This window comes from Sphaerodactylus townsendi, linkage group LG02, assembly GCF_021028975.2.
Source record: "Sphaerodactylus townsendi isolate TG3544 linkage group LG02, MPM_Stown_v2.3, whole genome shotgun sequence".
Lineage (NCBI taxonomy): Eukaryota > Metazoa > Chordata > Lepidosauria > Squamata > Sphaerodactylidae > Sphaerodactylus > Sphaerodactylus townsendi.
In genome coordinates this window covers 160,685,032-160,705,144 of record NC_059426.1, presented here as the reverse complement: position 1 = coordinate 160,705,144, position 20,113 = coordinate 160,685,032, and the positions used below count along the sequence as shown (strand labels likewise).

The 20,113-nt window shown below is 47.4% G+C and overlaps 1 protein-coding gene across 2 annotated transcripts in view; it reads left to right on the top strand.

The window, feature by feature from the left end:
• The first annotated feature begins 287 nt into the window (after window positions 1-287).
• BEGAIN (brain enriched guanylate kinase associated) overlaps window positions 288-20,113 on the top strand; it is a 282,357-nt gene continuing 262,531 nt past the window's right edge. For both annotated transcript variants that reach the window (XM_048486196.1, XM_048486195.1), the window contains exon 1: window positions 288-1,100. In XM_048486196.1, the coding sequence (XP_048342153.1) occupies window positions 357-1,100 (744 nt within the window). In that variant the 5' untranslated portion in view covers window positions 288-356. The remainder of the gene's footprint in view (window positions 1,101-20,113) is intronic.

Genomic DNA, 20,113 nt, shown 5'->3' with positions numbered 1-20,113 from the left:
TGCCATTGGTCCAATTTAGGTGGCATCACACACGTGTGTGACTTCAGGGTTGGAAAGTCTGGGAACTAGACCAGAGAGGGCAAAAAGCATTTCGCAAAGGATCTGCTCTGTTTACATGGAGGGAAAATGGGGAGTCGTGCTTTGTGAACTGTAGGTTACGTGGTGAGGCATACAAGGCGTTGTTCTCCAAAAGATCTCCATCACCTATCAAGTTAGAGACTGGAGCACATAGGAGACTCCGGAAACAAGCAGGGCCTATAGGAATGGCGGAACAACGACCATGTCACAGTGGTGGCTATCTCTTCCCCTCTGAAGAAGGACGTGCCCAGGAGAAGAGGCTTTCGAGTGTCCTCGCCATGGACAGCTATTCTAAACCCAGCACATCCAGCGAGGACAGTTTTGAGCTGCAAAGCAGCCCTGGGTCAGACATTAAAAGCTTTGTTCACGGCATCAAGAAGGAGGAAGGCTACCAGCCTCATCGATTAAAAGCCAGCCAGAAGAGGGGTGAGAAAATCCACCCTCTGGAGCACTCTTTGCTCTACCCAGACAGAGCAAGGAACCCCAGACAGACGCTGCAGAGGCAAAAGGCTGCCCAGAACAGAACCAGCTCGTCCACGTCTGACCTCAGCGTGGTGAGTCAGGGGTCTTCGGGGTCCTTGTCGGTCGTGGAAGAGAAAATTGAAGCCAAACTCAAGTTCTCTCAGTTCCTGAACGAGGTGACATTCCGAGTGCTGGACCCTGCGAGCCTGCAGGCCTTCCGAGCGGCCGAGGTGAAGAGTAGCCTAGGCTCTGGCGGGAGAAGCCTGGACGACTTGCGTATTCAGAAGAAAGGCCTCGAGAGCTGGCAGAGGGAGGCTCCGGTCCGAAAACCAACTCCAGAAGCCGACCTCGAGAGCCTGCGAAGCGACGACACCATGGCCAGTGCACAGCTGCACAAGCTCGAGAAATCGTTGTCTTTAGACACCGACCCCTCACTTGGGCAACATGGTAATGAAATCTCTCATCAAGTCAGACCAATCTTACCAAGAGAGACTTTCGTTTCTCAAAACAATGAAATGCCTGCGAGAAAATCTGCCTCTCTGCCTCGAAGTATCAGCACGGTAAGCTGAGGGGATACTGTCTTTTTTACTGTAAGTTCTCCATTTGGGATTCACACCAGCTTGGTGTAGTGGTTAAGAGCAGGTGTATTCTAATCTGGAGAACCGGGTTTGATTCCCCACTCCTCCGCCTGAGTGGCAGAGGCTTATCTGATGAACCAGATGTGTATCTGCACTCCTACATTCCTGCTAGGTGACCTTGGGCTAGTCACAGTTCTTCAGAACTATCTTAGCCTCATCTACCTCGCAAGGTGTCAGTTGTGGGGAGAGGAAGGGAAAGGAGCTTGTAAGCCACCTTGAATCTCCTTACAGGAAAGGTATAAATCCAAAATCATCATCATCATCATCACCTTCTTCTTCTCCTCCTCCTCCTCCTCCTCTTAGTAGCTCTTTTGGCTCACTGGTCATCTGTCCCTTGTGGGCAATGTGTGTTCAAATGCCCCCCACCCAACAGCCTGGGAGGAAGCAGGGCCCTTATACCTTTGGGGACAGAGGGATCCACAGCTCAAGCATACAGTACATACTTTGCATTCTCAACGTCCCAGGTTCCACCCCTAGCATCTCAAGGTAAAAGGGGCTCAGGCAGCTAGAATGAGGAATATCCTTGTCCCGAAGAGCTATAAAGATTGTCATAGATGCTGCCATGCTATGGAAAGTAATGGTCCACACTCAGAGAAAGATGTTCATACGGTCAGTTGAGGTGCAGTGGTCAAGAAAATCGTATACTTCCGCATTAGAATATAGTCCTGAATGAATATGAGAATTATCATTCATTTTTACGTGCCGCCTTTGTCAAGACCATTATTTTGTGCCTTATTAAACATGGTGCTTTGATACAAGAGCAGGTATTTTTTTTACTTTCAAATGGATGGTGGGGAGCAGGTCTTGGTAGGCACTAGGACCCAGGCATTGCATTCTGCAACAAAGAAGGTCTGGTATGTTGAGCTCTGTGGTGGAGGAATATAGGACCCTGCTTTCATCTTTTTCTGAGACAAACCATGACCATCTAAACTAGCAATTGCACATGTAGCTGTCATATGGGTAAGCTTTCTGAGTTGCAGCACGGTGAGATCTGTCACGGAGGTAGATGTCCCAGTCCCTCTTGGTTTTCCTCTACTTCCCATCTTCTGCTATTAGCCATTGTGAACAGAAATGTGTGTTCACAGTGCTGCCAAGTTGCACTCAGTAGGGGTTTCAAGACAAGAGACTAACACGGGTGGTATGTTATTGCCTTCCTCTGCGTAATGACCCGGATATTCTTTGGTGATTTCTCATTCAAGTACTAGCCAGGGTCAACCCTGCTTAGATACTAAGATCTGATGAGATCAGGCTAGCCTGACCCATCCAGGTCAGGGCAAAAACAGAAATGTACTACCAAAAAATGTGTGGGTGTCTTTAGAGGAACAGCAGCAAAGGCTCATCTGGTATCAAACTGATATGTGAACAGGGCTAAGCATAGTTTTAGTGGTTAAGAGCAGGTGGGTTCTAATCTGGAGAACGGGGTTTGATTCCCCACTCCTCCACCTGAGCGGCGGAGGCTTATCTGGTGAACCAGATGTGCTCCCGCACTCCTACATTCCTGCTGGGTGACCTTGGGCTAGCCACAGTTCTCTCAGAACTCTTTCAGCCCCACCTACCTCACAAGGTGTCTGTTGTGGGGAGAGGAACCCCCTTTTAAAGCTATCCACAGGAGGTGGTGATGGCCACTAACCTGGATAGCTTTAAAAGGGGATTGGACTGATTTATGGAGGAGAAGTCGATTTATGGCTACCAATCTTGATCCTCTTTGATCTGAGATTGCAAATGCCTTAACAGACCAGGTGATCGGGAGCAACAGCCGCAGAAGGCCCTTGCTTTCACATCCTGCATGTGAGCTCCCAAAGGCACCTGGTGGGCCACTGCGAGTAGCAGAGAGCTGGACTAGATGGACTCTGGTCTGATCCAGCTGGCTTGTTCTTATGTTCTTATGAGGAAGGGAAAGGAGCTTGTAAGCCACCTTGAGTCTCCTTGCAGGTGAGAAAGGTGGAGTATAAATCCAAACTCCTACTCCTACTCCTACTCTTCTTCTCCTTCTCCTTCTCCTTCTCCTTCTCCTTCTCCTTCTCCTTCTCCTCCTCCTCCTTCTTCTTCTTCTTCTTCTTCTTGAAGTTTAATTTTTTCCAGTGATTCTAAAGAGAATGGGGTGTGTGGGGTGAACAAATGAATGCCTTATACTGAACCAGACCCTTGGTCCATCAAAGTCAAGAATGCCAGGGGCTCTTCAGCATCTCAGGCACAGGTATTTCACATCACCTGCTACCTGACCCTTTCACTGGGAATGCTAGGGATTGAATTGCGGATTGTTGGCAGGCAAAGCAGATGCTGTACCAAGCAACACTGCAAGCACCAAGATCGCTTCGCAGGGCAGGCTGCTTGCTCCTTCTCATCTGTTCGAGATGTCTGCCACAGAAGGGACAAGCAATCTGACCTGGGTGACTGCATAATTCCACTCTATTCACATTGCTGATGCCTTCAAGCTGAGCACTCATATCCTGACAGATGTTAAGTCACTTTAATGTCAAGCATCGCCAGTCCAGCTATAAAGGCAACGTTTGCCGCCACAGAGGGCAGAAAATTTCTCTGCTTCTATTCATTGGCCCCGTTCAGACCGGTAGCCTTTTAATATCAAAATTGTCTGTTTGCACCACTGTAATTTTATAGGGAGTCTCTAGTTGTTTGTTCCATGTCAGAGAGGTTTGAGGGGAGGCAGAAGACAATAACTGGAGGAGCTGAGTGCTCCAGCTCAGGTCATAACTCTGAATAGCAAATGCAAGAGTATAAAGAGCTGCCCACTCTTCACAGCTCAAATGATTCCAATTGGAGTTTTGGGCCATGCATTCAGAAAAATGCAACCGTCAAGCAGGCAGCTGAATTATTCCCGTGTGTCAGTTTCAACCACACAGGCAGTAGCGTCTATGGCTGCAGCTTGCGGGTCAAGTGAAACCAAGCCACTGGCACCCGGACCAAAGCTGGCCATCTTTGGCCTGACAGCCAAGCAACACCGCAAGCACGGTTTGTCTCCAGCTATTTGCCATGATAGCCGAACGGAACACCCAGGTATTGTTGCAGTATACCTTCAAATAACAGATGCTGGATACAAGCTAGAGTCCTAGCAGCTGATGGAACCTTAACAGCCATCTAGACCAACACGCTGCACCAAAGTTAGAACATCTCTTTCGTGCGCTGCTTACGTGCCATGAGGCACACAGCCAGCCTCTGCAGGAAACAGAAAGCTCAATCTAGCGGGAAAGTTTGCAGAAAGAGTCACTAGAGCAGAACCCGTCCGTACAGCCTGCCATTTGTCCCACAAGGGCCAGGAGAGCTTCGCATACTAAACGGTGCTCCGTAACCGAGTGCTAGAGTGAAAAGTGAAATTGTCTTCTCTCCCTGATTTGAATCTGCAGTGTAACATGAGTAGAGGGAAAACCTTACAATTTTTTTCAGCCAGCCTGATCTTTCATAGCCTCGAAAAATATATCTGGCTGATCTCCCCTGCCCACCCCCTTCCCCCAACGAGGCTAATAATAAATTAAGAGAAGAATCTGGGAAATGGCTTAGGGAAAATGAATGAAAGCCTTCTCTTGACCAAATGGGCCGAATCTGACCATAAAAATATGTTGGGAGGTGCATATTGCAACTATTATCAGAGTTAAACCTTTCTAAACCCATTGAATTGGAAAGGTGTAACTCTGTTTAGGATTACACCAATCGTCATGGAGCTCTTGCATAACATCTAGTTCAACCTTCGCCATGTCACCAAGACCTCAATTTCCAATTAGTTTAATTTCCACTGCATCTGTAGCTAATCTACAGAGGACAGTGGTTTCCTATTCTGGTGACTTTGACGCCATTGAGTCATAAAACCTCTAACTCTCTTGCTACGAGAGATGAGAAATTTGAAACTTCAAATAATCTTTCTTCGATAAACTTCTCTTCTTCCTGTTGTGACAGAACTTATACTTTCAAGATATTCTGTGATATTAGTCTAGGGGGTGAATTTGAAGACTTTCCCAAGGGTGACGCACACACTGAAGGAGACAGTTCATTTAGTTGAGAGTGACTTCATGAACTTGTTGGAGTTGGTCCTTTGATTAAAGTTGTTAGAGTTACTCCTGCTTCTTCTAGTCCAGGGGTCTGCAACCTGCGGCTCTCCAGATGTGCATGGACTACAATTCCCATCAGCCCCTGCCAGCATGGCTGATGGGATTTGTAATCCATGCACATCTGGAGAGCCACAGGTTGCAACCCCCTGTTCTAGTGTCTATTTTGGAACCCAGAAACATTAGCCCTCTCCTTTTACAGTATTAAAGTGTAGTATCTCCTCCTCCAAGATCTACGTCTTCTTTAGAGCTTTCCCCCCTCTCTGCAATGTTTGAAACAGGTTTTTGGCGTCTGAGAGATGTTGAGAAGGAAGTAGGTGGCAATCTGAGTTTTGTAGCAATGCAGGCATGAGTAACGTTTGTAACTTTAATGTTCATTAAAGCCACTTTGAATCCTACTATCCAGGGGAAAAGCCGCATGTAAATATTTAAAATCAACAAATAACAAAAGTACCAGTTGAGTTTGGATTTATGTACCACTTTTTTCCAACTGTAAGGAATCTCAAAGCGGCTTACAAATTTCTTCCCTTCCTCTCCCAACAGTCAGTTTGCTTAGATGGGTATAACTTTGCTTAGGTTTGCCCTGTAAGTAGCCTGTTCCCAGACCATTTAGGACATTTACCAGTTCTCAGACCATTTAGGGGACAATTGTTTGGTACCTCTCTATATGTAGCCTTTCCAGGCTTCCAGGTTCAATCCCAGGCATCTCCAGTGAGAAGGAACAGGAAGAAGAATCCCTTCCCAGGCTTAGGGCAAAGTCCAACATTTTACATGAAACCATAAAATCAATTTAAAACATCATTTAAAACAACATGTAACAGTGGCGGAGCTACAAGGGGACAGGGGGTGCGCCCAGTGGTGGGATTCAGCAGGTTCTCACCACTTTGGCAGAGCCGGTTGTTAAAACGGTGCTGTAAACAACCAGTTGTTATTGAAATCCCACCACTGGGTGTTCCGTGCACCGGGCGCACGCCTGGGGTGGAAAATCACCCCCAGGACCCCCCTTCCCCCACCCCCCATGTGGTGGGCTCACAAAGTCTCCTGGGAAGTATAGTTCCCATCAGGCCGTTTTTAAGCCTGAACTGTGAATAGGCCTTTTTTCAGCCAGAAAAGTTCTAGGAAAAGGAAAGGAACTAAGGTAAGTGTGGGAAGGGAGAAAAGGGGGGTGCTGCCTTGGGGGGCGGAAAATATAGACTGCACACCGGGCGCAGTTTGGCCCAGCTACACCTCTGCCATATAAACCCATTTTGACCATCTGTGGTGGCAGTTCATTAAAATAAACTACTGAACCCACTGAAGTGAAGAGGGTGGAAGAAGAGGGAAGAGAGGGAGGTCAAGATGGAAAAAATAGCAGCCTCTACCATATGTCTGATGGAACAACCAGACTGCAGCTTGGTTGTAATGCACCCCTAAGAAGTGGCGCCCGGGCCTTTTGCGCCCCCCTCCTTCACCTCGTAGCTACACCACTGGCCACTCTGAGACTCCTCCACTCTGAGACTCCACTCCTGGAGCAGCAGTGGCATAGGAGGTTAAGAGCTCGTGTATCTAATCTGGAGGAACTGGGTTTGATTCCCCGCTCTGCCGCCTGAGCTGTGGAGGCTTATCTGGGGAATTCAGATTAGCCTGTACACTCCCACACACGCCAGCTGGGTGTCCTTGGGCTAGTCACAGCTTCTCGGAGCTCTCTCAGCCCCACCCACCTCACAGGGTGTTTGTTGTGAGGGGGGAAGGGCAAGGAGATTGTAAGCCCCTTTGAGTCTCCTGCAGGAGAGAAAGGGGGGATATAAATCCAAACTCCTCCTCCTCCTCCTCCTCCTCCTCCTCCTCCTCCTCCTCCTCCTCTTCTTCTTCTTCTTCTTCTTCTAGGGAGAGAAAAGCAGGGTATAAATCCAACCTCTTCTCTCCTTCTAGAGGACCTCGCCTTTTGTATTTAACCAAACTTTATTTTAAGAAATTCCATTCTAGATAGGATATAGTAAAGTTAGCATTCTAAACAAACAAGCCAAACTAGGATGGCTGAAGGTGCAAGAAAGCATGTTCTGCCCTCAAGATGGAGAGAGAATGGTAGCAGGAAGAAAGCAAGATCCACTTAGAGGAACAATCTACACATCAAAGAGATAGCACCAGAATAGTAGAAAGGAAGGGATCCACAGCTCCTGAACTACCTATCTCTCTCTCTCTGTAGTCCCTCTTTGGAGTATCAGGCTAAGAAACAGCACTAAAGTCTTTCATTTCCAACAGATGGAAAAACAAGATGTAAAGCAGTTCCCATCATGTGCAGGAAGCGTTCCACATTCTTCTTTTCATGCACATGAAGTACTAGATTGTGGCCACTGCAGGCTATGTTGCGGGGGCAAAAAGTAATTATACTTTTAGATTAACGAAACGAATCTCTTGCAAACTGAAAGAAAAGATAATTATAGAAAAAGCAAGACAAAATGTACTTGCAAAAGATCCCATTTTGTTTGCATTAGCTTACTCACTTTCTCCTGTGCCATTCTAGCTATCTTTCTTTTCTTTTCTTTTCTTTTTTTACCAAAAAAGCCTTACCTGCATAATTTCCCCGTGAGAACGGATTTTTAAATAGTCATTTTCCATTGATATACTTCCTTCAGTGATCACCCTGTATTTATCATTTCCTTGATTTAACATCCTGCTCTATCTTGGTACAGATGTCAAATATTTCAGACACCGAAGGAGTGGAACTGGGGATGAATTTCAAAGGGGATGTAGTCAAATCCATTGTCATAATAAATAACTTCCAGATATAGGCGCCATTTGAATGAAGACTTAAATATGCTGACTTTTGGATCCAAAGTGAATTGAATTTCTTACAGTTTGCGATTAACATTTCCAAACCCCATGACAAATCTGGGGATTTGTATCTTGTTCCTCTGAGAAACTCATTCAGCTGCATTAGCTTTTCATTAATTTCTACTATATAATCCAAGCGCGCGGCTACAAGTTCTGCCTTAATTATGGGATGGATCCGTACTGGGTCTGAATTAACACAAGGCTTGTAAGGGGGTGGCAGTTGAGGGAGCTTGCAAGAAGGCTCCCATACCTAGGAAGTGCACCTGAAGAAGGCTCCCATACCTAGGAAGTGCACTACCCTGTTTCCCTGAATATAAGACATCCCCTGAAAATAAGACATAGTAGAGGTTTTGCTGAAGTGCAAAATATGAAGAAGGCCCCACACCAACTAGGAAGTGCACCTAGGAAGTGCACCTGGAAGAAGGCTCCCATACCTAGAAGTGCACTAGGAACACAGAAAAAATAAGACATCCCTCCTGAAAATAAGAGCTGGGAAGTGCATGTTTGGGAAGTGCACTGGAGTGCACTAATAAGACACGAAGTGCACCTTAAAGTGCACTGAGGCTCCCATGCCTAGGAAGTGCACTAGGAAGTGCAGCCTAGGAAGTGCACCTGAAGAAGGCTCCCATACCTAGGAAGTGCACCTAGGAAGTGCACCTGAAGAAGGCTCCCATACCTAGGAAGTGCACCTAGGAAGTGCACCTGAAGAAGGCTCCCATACCTAGGAAGTGCACTAGGAAGTGCACCTAGGAAGTGCACCTGAAGAAGGCTCCCATACCTAGGAAGTGCACCTAGGAAGTGCACCTGAAGAAGGCTCCCATACCTAGGAAGTGCACTAGGAAGTGCACCTAGGAAGTGCACCTGAAGAAGGCTCCCATACCTAGGAAGTGCACTAGGAAGTGCAGCTAGGAAGTGCACCTGAAGAAGGCTCCCATACCTAGGAAGTGCACCTAGGAAGTGCACCTGAAGAAGGCTCCCATACCTAGGAAGTGCACTAGGAAGTGCACCTAGGAAGTGCACCTGAAGAAGGCTCCCATACCTAGGAAGTGCACTAGGAAGTGCACCTAGGAAGTGCACCTGAAGAAGGCTCCCATACCTAGGAAGTGCACCTAGGAAGTGCACCTGAAGAAGGCTCCCATACCTAGAAAGTGCACCTAGGAAGTGCACCTGAAGAAGGCTCCCATACCTAGGAAGTGCACTAGGAAGTGCACCTAGGAAGTGCACCTGAAGAAGGCTCCCATACCTAGGAAGTGCACCTAGGAAGTGCACCTGAAGAAGGCTCCCATACCTAGGAAGTGCACTAGGAAGTGCACCTAGGAAGTGCACCTGAAGAAGGCTCCCATACCTAGGAAGTGCACTAGGAAGTGCAGCTAGGAAGTGCACCTGAAGAAGGCTCCCATACCTAGGAAGTGCACCTAGGAAGTGCACCTGAAGAAGGCTCCCATACCTAGGAAGTGCACCTAGGAAGTGCACCTGAAGAAGGCTCCCATACCTAGGAAGTGCACTAGGAAGTGCACCTAGGAAGTGCACCTGAAGAAGGCTCCCATACCTAGGAAGTGCACCTAGGAAGTGCACCTGAAGAAGGCTCCCATACCTAGGAAGTGCACCTGGCATTTTTGAAATCTTCAGATGTCCCAGTGCCCCTGATGCTCCATAAACATGCAGGGAAATCTGCCTTTCAGCAAACTGGCGGCTTCCATGAGACAGCTTTCACAGGGAAGGAATCCCAGTCCCAACAGGTGGACTCAAGTCACAGTCACACGTTACTTCTGTATTGTCCTTTTTTCTCTCTTTCTCACAATACTAGAACCAGGGGGCACTCATTGAAAATGCTGGGGGGAAGAATTAGGACTAATAAAAGGAAACACTTCTTCACACAACGTGTGATTGGTGTTTGGAATATGCTGCCACAGGAGGTGGTGATGGCCACTAACCTGGATAGCTTTAAAAGGGGCGTGGACAGATTTATGGAGGAGAAGTCAATTTATGGCTACCAATCTTGATCCTCTTTGATCTGAGATTGCAAATGCCTTAACAGACCAGGTAATCGGGAGCAACAGCTGCAGAAGGCCATTGCTTTCACATCCTGCACATGCGCTCCCAAAGGAACCTGGTGGGCCACTGCGAGTAGCAGAGAGCTGGACTAGATGGACTCTGGTCTGATCCAGCTGGCTTGTTCTTATGTTCTTATGTCGTTCTTTCACTCATGTGCCATTCATGCTTCAGATGGGTACTGTGGTGTTTTTTCATAGAATACAGCTATTTCATAAAATCATAGAGTTGGGAGAGACCACAAGGATCGTCCCCTACCATGTTGATCAAAGCGTTCCTGACAGATGGCCATCTAGTTTCTGTTTAAAAATCTCCAAAGAAGAAGACTCCACCACTCTCCGAGGCAACTTATTTTACTTTCAAACAGCCCTTACCATCAGGAAGTTCTTTCTAATATTTAGGTGGAATCTCCTTTTCTGCATCTTGAACCCATTACTCCTTGTCCTACTCTCTGGAGGAGCAAAAAACAAGTTTGCTCCCTCTTCAACATGATATCCCTTCAAATATTTAAACATGGCTATCATATCACCCCTTAACCATCTCTTCTCCAGTCTAAACCTAGCTCCCCAAGTTGCTCCTCACAGGGCTTAGAATCCAGATCTTTTACCATTTTTATTTATTTACCGCTTCATTTATTGTCTTCTGAATTGCTCAGCTTAGCCCAGGTTCATCACAACTTGATTGCTAAGCAGGGGTAGTCAGGGGCAGTACATGGTTGGGAGGCTACCAAGAGCCAGGGTGGTGCAGTGATTAAGAGTGACAGACTCTAATCTGGAGAACCAGGTTTGATTCCACGCTCCTGCACATGAAGCCTGCTGGGTGACCGTGGGCTAGTCACAGTTCCCTCAGAACTCTCTCAGCCTCATGTACCTCACAAGGTTCCTGTCGTGAGGGGATAAGGGAAGGCAACTGTAGGCCACTTTGAGACTTCTTTATGGTAGAGAAAGACTGCGATTGCTACAAGAAGGAAGGCAACCTCTCCTTGTCTCTTGCCTGGAATACCCTGTGAATGGGTTATCATGAGCTGGTTGCAGCCAGAGGCGTACCAGGGGTAAGTGGCACCTGGAGACAAATTGTCTCCAGGCACCCCCCCACCTGGGGGCCAGGCTCCGCCAGAGACAAAGCTGCCAGGGGATGGGGGGTGCGCATTGCACTGGGCGCCCCCTTATGCGGGGTGCAAAAAATGCAGATTCGTTTGTGTTTTTTTGGTATTTTAGTGTTTTTTCAGTTTTTGGCTTGCAGGGGGTGCAGCTTTTAGACTAGTGGCACCAAAATTTCAGGATATCTTTAGGAGACTCTCCTTATGATACTACCCAGGTTTGGTGATGTTTGGTTCAGGGGATCCAAAGTTATGGACTCCCAAAATGGGTGCCCCATCCCCCCATTGTTTCCAATGGGAGATAATAGGAGATGGGGCTAGAACAAGAAGAAGAAGAGTTTGGATTTATATCCCCCCTTTCTCTCCTGTAGGAGACTCAAAGGGGCTTACAATCTCCTTGCCCTTCCCCCCTCACAATAAACACCCTGTGAGGTGGGTGGAGCTGAGAGAGCTCCAAAAAGCTGTGACTAGCCCAAGGCTACACATTTGAGGGTCCATAACTTTGGACCCCCTGAACCAAATTTTACCAAACCTTGGTGGTATCATCAGGAGAGTCTCCTAAAGATACCCTGAAATTGTGGTGCGGCTAGCCTAAAAACTGCACCACCTGAAGGCCAAAAACTTTAAAAACACTAAAAAAATACAAAAAACACGAACGAAAGGGGGGTCACAAAACTTAGATTTTTGCGCCAGGCTCCATTTTCCCTCAGTATGCCTCTGGGCTCTGTCCCCCCGCACACACACACACACACACCTGGTTGCAGCACAACAGTACATTCTTCTTTTCTCACTAAGACACAATGCTTCTATTTCGGCACATCCCCACATTCTATATCCAAACCCTCTTCTGAACCTCTGAGTCCTTTCTGATCGATGGTTGCCAAGTCTATAAGCATGGACACCATCAGCTGCCTCTGAGGAGCCAGACATTTCCCTTTCTAATTGTTTTTGAACTCTGATTCTGATGAATCACCAGCTTGAGAAAAAAAGATGTCAAAAAGCTCTAAGGAATAAAGAGACTGCACAAGCCTAGACAGAAGGAAGCAACTGGTGTCCTTAATATTTTACATAACGTCTCTTCTCCATCGCCACAGCCATAAGTGCTCTGGCACTACTTCAGAAACGTTTATCTTTTAGGAGTCTGTTGGTTCCTGAGGTGTTGACAACTCCAAAGCAGGATCCCTGATGAGCAAGGCTGGAAGACTGGAGAGATTCCTTATCAGAGATGGCTGTTACCACAGCCGCTTCTCTTATTCTCAGGAGCACATGACTGCTGTACCGTGTCTACCACAAATGGCCACCTTAGGTTCACATTACCTCAGAGAAGCAAGATGAGGCCTTCATAAGTAAGCTGAGTTTCTGGAGAACAACTCTAGAAAAAGTAGGTGGGACAGAGAGGGGTACAAGCTAGGACCATGGTGGCGAACCTTTGGCACTCCAGATGTTAAGGACTACAATTCCCATCAGCCCCTGCCAGCATGGCCAATTGACTCTTTTCCTAACCCTGGAATAAACAACTATGCGCTCAACAGTCCAGATGGCCATAACATCTGGAGTGCCAAAGGTTCGCCACCACAGCATTAGAGAAACAGCAGCCCCAGCCTTTGCTCACTGACTTTTAGGTCAAATTGGTGTAATACATACCCTGTCAGTTTTCCCTTCAGCTTGAATACTGGTACGGCTGCGTACATCACATTCATCCTCAATGTCGGATACATCTTCTAGCTCTTCTGCAGTCTGGGAAAATAACATGAGATAAAGAGATATTACTCTTAGGGACAAACTCATTTCCAGTCTGGAAACATCCCAGGTTCTTTTCTGGACTTCTGAGGTTCATCTGGTAACATGGGTGCATGCTGGTCTCACCCTGGTCCTAATAAAGGCATCTTTGGCATCTTCTTCCTTCTTCTACCGAACATGATCAGACAGGAAAAATGTAGAAGTTCAATAACATGCTAGTTCTCCATGACCCTGTATGTATACAGCATGTTCAACATTCATTTGGGTACCAGGTAAAATATATGTGTCCAGTCTGTTTATCCTGTATTTTCATTTTATAACTCTTGATTTTGTTGTCAGTTGTACACAGCAATTGTATATCGTCTTTCTCTAAATACAATACTGTATTTCATTGTTACAGAATCACAAGATATTTTATTGTTACCTATATATCTTGTTCCCACGTGGGCCCTCTGCCTGTGGATACTTAAATCTGCAGATGGGGACCCCCTAAGTCTGCAAAAATCTGAAAATTAAAAATAAATTATTGGGCCAGTTAAATTCCCCCATTTAAGAAACTGTTGATTGTGAATATGCAGACAATGCTTTTACCCATTCAAGTGATGGTTGCCATCTCAAAATCAACACTGGGCCCATTGTGACTTCAGTTTGGCTGGGAGGGGCCTCTTTCACTTGCCCGCCCAAAGCTGTGCAGGTGGTGAGGCTTACAATTGACATGGCCCCATTCTCCCCAGCTTGCCTTAAGCTATGCTAGGCGCTTTCCACACACACACGGAAACGCACCTCCACTGGCATTAATTATGCCAGTGGAGGCTTGGGGACCATTGCAGCCCAGACTTTCCCCTCAGCCAGAGAGGCAGCTCCATAAGGAGCCACTCTGGTTGCCCCCCTCAACTCACTGTCCCATCCAGCGTCGCTCTGGAGGACTGCAGGACCAGCCCCCTGCCCTCCAGGGGTCAGAGGGCAGCATGGGCAGCCCTCTGCAGCCCTCCAGAGTGATGCTGGATGGGACGGTGAGTGGAGGGGGAGGGGGAAAGCAGCGTCTTCCCTCCAGTGCTGTTCGCATTGCGCTGACGGGAAGATGGTGCTTTGGAAAAACCTTGCTTGTTTAGCAAGGTTAACAGGGGCGGCTTCACGCCACTCCCGGGCGGCCACTCCTGTGCAAACAGCAGCCCAGGGATGCCGTTTTTGCCATCTCTGGGCTGCTGTATTACGCCCGTGCGGAAAGGGCCAAGGGCCATCAAGTTCAATCCCCTGCAATGCAGGAACACACAATCAAAGCACTCCTGTCAGACAGCCATCCAGCCTCTCTTTAAAAACCTTCAAAGAATGAGACTCCACCACACTCCAAGGTAGTGCATCGTACTGTCAAACAGCCCTTTCCATTTGTGCAAGAGTTTTGCATGAGAAATTATGGGATCCAACCCCACACGATTTCAGGTTCCAAACCACATTAGAGTGTTGCTTTGTAAAATTTTATATGGTGCTCTAACTTTTGCAAATATCATATTTAAACAGGAAATTTGGCTTGAAAACGATCCACGTTCCCTCTTGAGCTGAGTACCCCACACTTCTCACGTTGATGATTCACGCACAATTTAACAAGTGGAATTTGTGCATATTTGTGTCTGCTCAGTCAGTGGCATTCATCCTCACAGATGCAACCTTGTTGATGTACGCTCCAAATTTACTGGATTGCTGGGGATGATGAAAACAGTAGTTTTTGTAGCTTTCCAATTCAATTTGAGAGGCTGTAAAAATTGCCATTTCCACAAAAACCGCATGAACCCTGGCAGGAAATCATGCTTGAGAAATCTAGAAAAGGTAAATTACAGCCCTGGCATGGAGCTGTTTAAACAACCATTCCCCACGCCCAATCAGATTCTTTTCAGAAACTTAAGGTTTGCAGTTTGGATAGGGGTTGATGGGTGAGTATTCATGTTTCACGTTTCCTTATTGAATGAGCTCAAGGGGCCCGCCCACATTCTATCAAAAATGTGAACAGATACATGTGAAGCAGGAAGGTTCCCAACCCTCACTCATTTTATGAATTTTAGCATTATTGATTCCTCAGATTTATTTTTAGATTCGCATTTTACTGTAACAAAGGAAAAAGCTACTTCCTCTCGAAAAAACCTCTGTTCTCGTTTCTGGTATGCACTTAAATGCTATCAAGGTACTACTTACTTGCGGCAACCCCAGCAGGGGGTTTTCAAGGCAAGTTTGCCATTGCCTTCCTCCGCAGAGACTTCCTTGGTGGCCTCCCCTCCAAGTACAGACCCACCCTGCTTAACTTCTGTTGGGCCCAACTTTCTTTCTTACCAAATATCCAGCCAACAGAAGAGATTTTGTAATAGCTCTATTTGCAAAGAAAGAGGAGCCGGCCCTAAACGGGGCAGACTCCGCTGAAACATTCCAGACCTGGTCATTTATAGCCTATTATTCAGTGGCGGGATCCACAAATTTTAGTAACAGGTTCCCATGGTGGTGGGATTCAAACTGTGGCGTAGGTGGGGCATGATGGGGGCATGGCCGGGCATTCTGGGGGTGGGGCATTCCTGGGCGGGCCTGTGGCAAGGACGCAGCTGCTATGCCGGTCCTTGGGCGGGAAACGAATGCACGCAGGCGCAGGCTGCCACGCACGCTGGTGCACCTCCTGCTGGGCTGCTTCAAGTTCTGCGCGCTACTGCTGAGAGGAGGGGCGTAACTAAGGCAAAAATCATGTGGCAAAATCACCAATGAGTAACCCCCTCTCGGCACACACAAATAATTAGTAACCTACTCTCGGGAACCTGTGAGAACCTGCTGGATCCCACCTCTGCTATTATTCCCGACTGAGAAAAATCCTCTCCATCCCCCCACTGGCCAATGGTAGTAAGAGTCACAGACTTCCTGTTCCACCTATATGCATGTTTCCCCTTGGTATGCTGTCCCCCTCCCTTATTTTTCCTGTATGTTCATTATAATATAATTTGTCATCAGGGCAGGAGGCGAAGTTAACATTTAATAGCCTTTAAGCACACATAGCTTAAACTATTTCAAGCAATGTATTCTCGAAGGCTTTCACAGTCAGATTCAACTGGTTATTGTGGGTTTTCCGGGCTGTGTGGCCGTGGTCTGGTGGATCTTGTTCCTAACGTTTTGCATGCATCTGTGGCTGGCATCTTCAGGGGTGTATCACGGAGAGACGTCTGTTATACACTGTACTTGGAGGGGAGGCCACTGTACTTGGAGTCTGTACTTGGAGGGGAGGCCACTATGGCCAGAGACCTCTGCAAACCTTTGGAAATTGTGTCACACTCGATTGCTTTAGATAAAAACCAAAAAACTGTGCAGCCTTGAATGTGGCCAGCGACAAGGAAAGGGTTTTGAGCATGCAACGGGCTGCAAGAGGCAGCTGACTTCCAGAGTGGAACAGTTTCAGACTATGAGTGGAGTATCTGGTATTCCCAATTGGTCATGAAGATCACCGGGTGACTTTGCATCAGTCACTACTCTCAGACTCATTTATCTTACATGGTTGTTAAAAGGACTGGGCTGTGGCTCAGTGGGAGAGCATCTGCTTTGCGTGCAGAAGGTCCCAGGCTCAAACCCTGGCATCTCCCAGTTAAAAGGATCAGGCTGTATGAAAGTCCTTGACTCTGGAAGAGCTGCTGTCAGTCAAGACTAGACAATACTGACCTTGAAAGAATAATCGACTGGTTTGGTATATGTCAGTTTCTTATGTTCAGCATAAACTGGAGAATGGTCTACCAACCTGAGAAAGGACAGGGTAAAAATGTAACTGATATATGTATGTATGGGATGGGATGGGATGGGATGGGATGGGATGGGATGGGATGGGATGGGATGGGATGGGATGGATGCATGGATGGGATGGGATGGGATGGGATGGGATGGGATGGGATGGGATGGGATGAGATGGGATGGACCGGGATGGGATGGGATGAGATGGGATGGACCGGGATGGGATGGGATGAGATGGGATGGACCGGGATGGGATGGGATGAGATGGGATGGACCGGGATGGGATGGGATGCATGGATAGATGCATGGATGCATGGATCAATCCGACGGGATGGATTTGGACTGACGGGATTTGACGGATGACGGACGGACGGATTTGGATTTGACACCGGACGGACGGACGGACGGACGGATTTGACGGATTTGGGATGGACGGATTTGACGGATGGATTTGACGGGATGGATGGATGGATGGATGGATGGATGGATGGATGGATGGATGGATGGATGGATGACAGATGGGCAGGCAGCTTTCAGATTTGCAGAAGCAGCAACTGGGACTGTTAAATGTTGGGACCAGCACCAGCTATTGCACCCTTGCTTCACATCAGCTTTACCTGTACCAAAGATCAAATGACTAAAGAGCAAATATCTAGCAGAATAGGACATCAGCTTTACCTGAACCAAAGATCAAATGACTAAAGAGCAAATATCTAGCAGAATAGGACGAGGGCAGTTCTACCAGACAATAGAAAGGGCAGTTCCCTTTCTATTGAAATACCCCTTTCTATTGAAAGAAAACCAGCAATCGCAAGCGTGATCCAGCCACCCTGTGCTCAGTCAGTTTTCTGTTATCTGTCTTTAGTAGCCAAGTGGTTCGGCTCAGCATCCTTTGAGGGAGAAACTCACGCAATGTCCTCAGCAAATCCTATTTCAGGAAACTCGGGCTCTGAATCACAGTCCACAGGAAGCGAGGCAACCGAAGAGCAGCCGGCAAAGTGGCAAGTGGTGCGGGGAGAAGCAGCAAAAACACAGCAATAGGCAGCGAGACCCGCTCAGTAGGAAAGAATGCTCATAAACACTAATCAAAGTGAGGGGACTGGAGAGAAGAAAACATTTACAAACAGACGGTCTCCAAGCCTAGGGAATAAAGTCTGCCGCAATTCCTGAGGAAAAAAGACGGTGCCTTTTTGTCCATGTGCTTACTGCTCAGTCTACAAAATATTAGCTTCTTGCTAATCGCAAACCACTTGAAAGGGCGGGGGGGGGGAGGATATAGTTGGGCTGTAATTCACAGCTGCCTTATGGTAACCCCCACCAAGGAATTTTCAAGGCAAGTGAGAAGAAGGTTTACCATTGCCAGAGTGTTCCTTGGTGGCATCTCAGCCAATTACTGGCCCTGTTTGGCTCCTGAGATCTGACAGGATTGGGGTATACCATGCAACTTTTAACCCTTGACTTTCCAAGCATTATTACAATCTATGATGTATAGGGTGGGTTGTGTTGTGGCACCAGTTTGCTGGGTTGCAATCACGACAGAGCCACCATTTTTGAAAAGATCTGCTACTAGTGTGCATGAATGTCATAATTTTTGCCCCTCAGCATGCATTCATGCTGAGAGGAACAGCAGAAGGGAGAAGTCAATATTACTCAGTGGTAGCGAGGATTCCTCCATGAATATAACCCTTGATCTTGTCATTTATGTGATACACCTCCTGGGGATCAGCTTGTGTTTCTGATCCCTATATTTTTTGGTTTAGATGAATGGTTTGGATTTATACCCCAACTATCTCTGCTGTGAGGAGACTCAAAGAAGGCTTACAAACTCCTTTCCCTTCCTCTCCCCACAACAGAGGTAGGCGGGGCTGAGAGAGTTTTGAAGAACTGTGACTAGCCCAAGATCAGCAAGCAGGCATCATGTGTAGGTGTGGGGAAACAAATTCAATTCACCAGGTAAGAATCCACTGCTCATGTAGAGGAGCAGGGAATCAAACCTGGTTCTCCAAATTACAGTCCACCATTTTTAACCACTACACCACTATACACGCCACCATTTTGAACTGCTGGCTCTCAGTCCCACAGCCTCAGTCCCAGCATCAGCTCCAATGATGTCATAACCCTGGCCCGCTGTCTTCCTATCATGTGATTTTGGTGGTCAAAGGGTTTGGAAACATTGAAGTCCAATGCCTTAATAGACAGCCTTACCAATCAGGACTCTGAAGTAAAACCTCTAACAGTGCAATCTATGCAGATTTGCTCTGTGGTAGGAACTTAACTATGTGAGTTGGTTTAGGAAAGACCAGAAACTCAATGCTTTTATCATAGAGTTTCTGGCAATTTCTAGAAAGGTGAGATCCTGCTTGTGGGATTTGCCATTACTGAACACCACCCACCATGTCTCCACCCACCCCCTAGACCACAGGTGTCAAACTCGCGGCCCTCCAGATGTTATGGACTACAGTTCCCATCATCCTCTGACAGCATGATGCTGGCAGGGGATGGTGGGAACTGTAGTCTGTAAAATCTGGAGGGCTGCGAGTTTGACACCTATGCCCTATTCCCACTGATTGTCAGGTCATGCCTGATAACCCTAGAAAGCCCTTCTCCTCTCACCAGGGACGTAGGTATAGATTTTTTATGGGGGGGTTCAGGGGTGGGGCCACACCCACATCCATCCCTGGGGCATGGCCACACCTCCCCAAGCCCCCCCTGGCCCCAGTGCTTATAAAAGCAGCTCTCCGAGGCCCTCCCCCACCAGCTGGGCTCCCAGCCAGCAGCCGGCAGTCCCTTCTGCCCTCCCCTCTGGGCAGAGACGTAGCTAGGGAAAATGGAGCCCAGTGCAAAATCTGAGTTTTGTGCCCCCCCCCCACAGCAGCCACTGTGATGCTGGAATCCACCCCCAAACAGCATCACTTTCAATGGCGTTTCAGCTAGGGAGCCCAAATTCTCCTTCTAAATCCACCTTAAAGGGAGAATCTGGGGTCCCCAGTTAAAACAACATTGAAAGTGATGCTGTTTTGGGGTTGATTATCCCCCACACTGAAACAGCATCACTTTCAATGTTTAAACTGGGAACCTCAGATTCTCCCTTTAAATCCATGCCGAAGGTGGTGGATTGAAAAGGAGAATCTGGGGAAATTTGGGGGGTGCTTGCTGTCAGCGGTGAAATTGTTAAGCTATCAGCACCAAACATTCAGGGTATCTTTAAGAGACTCTCCTGAAGATGCTTTCCAGGTTTTGTGAAGTTTTGTTCAGGGGGTCCAAAGTTATGGACCCTCAAAGGTGTAGCCCCCATCTCCTATTAGCTCCCATTGGAAACAATGGAGGATGGGGGCACCCCTTTGGGAGTCCATAACTTTGGACTCCCTGGACCCAATTTCACAAAACCTGGGTGGTATCAATAAGAGACTCTCCTGATAATAAAT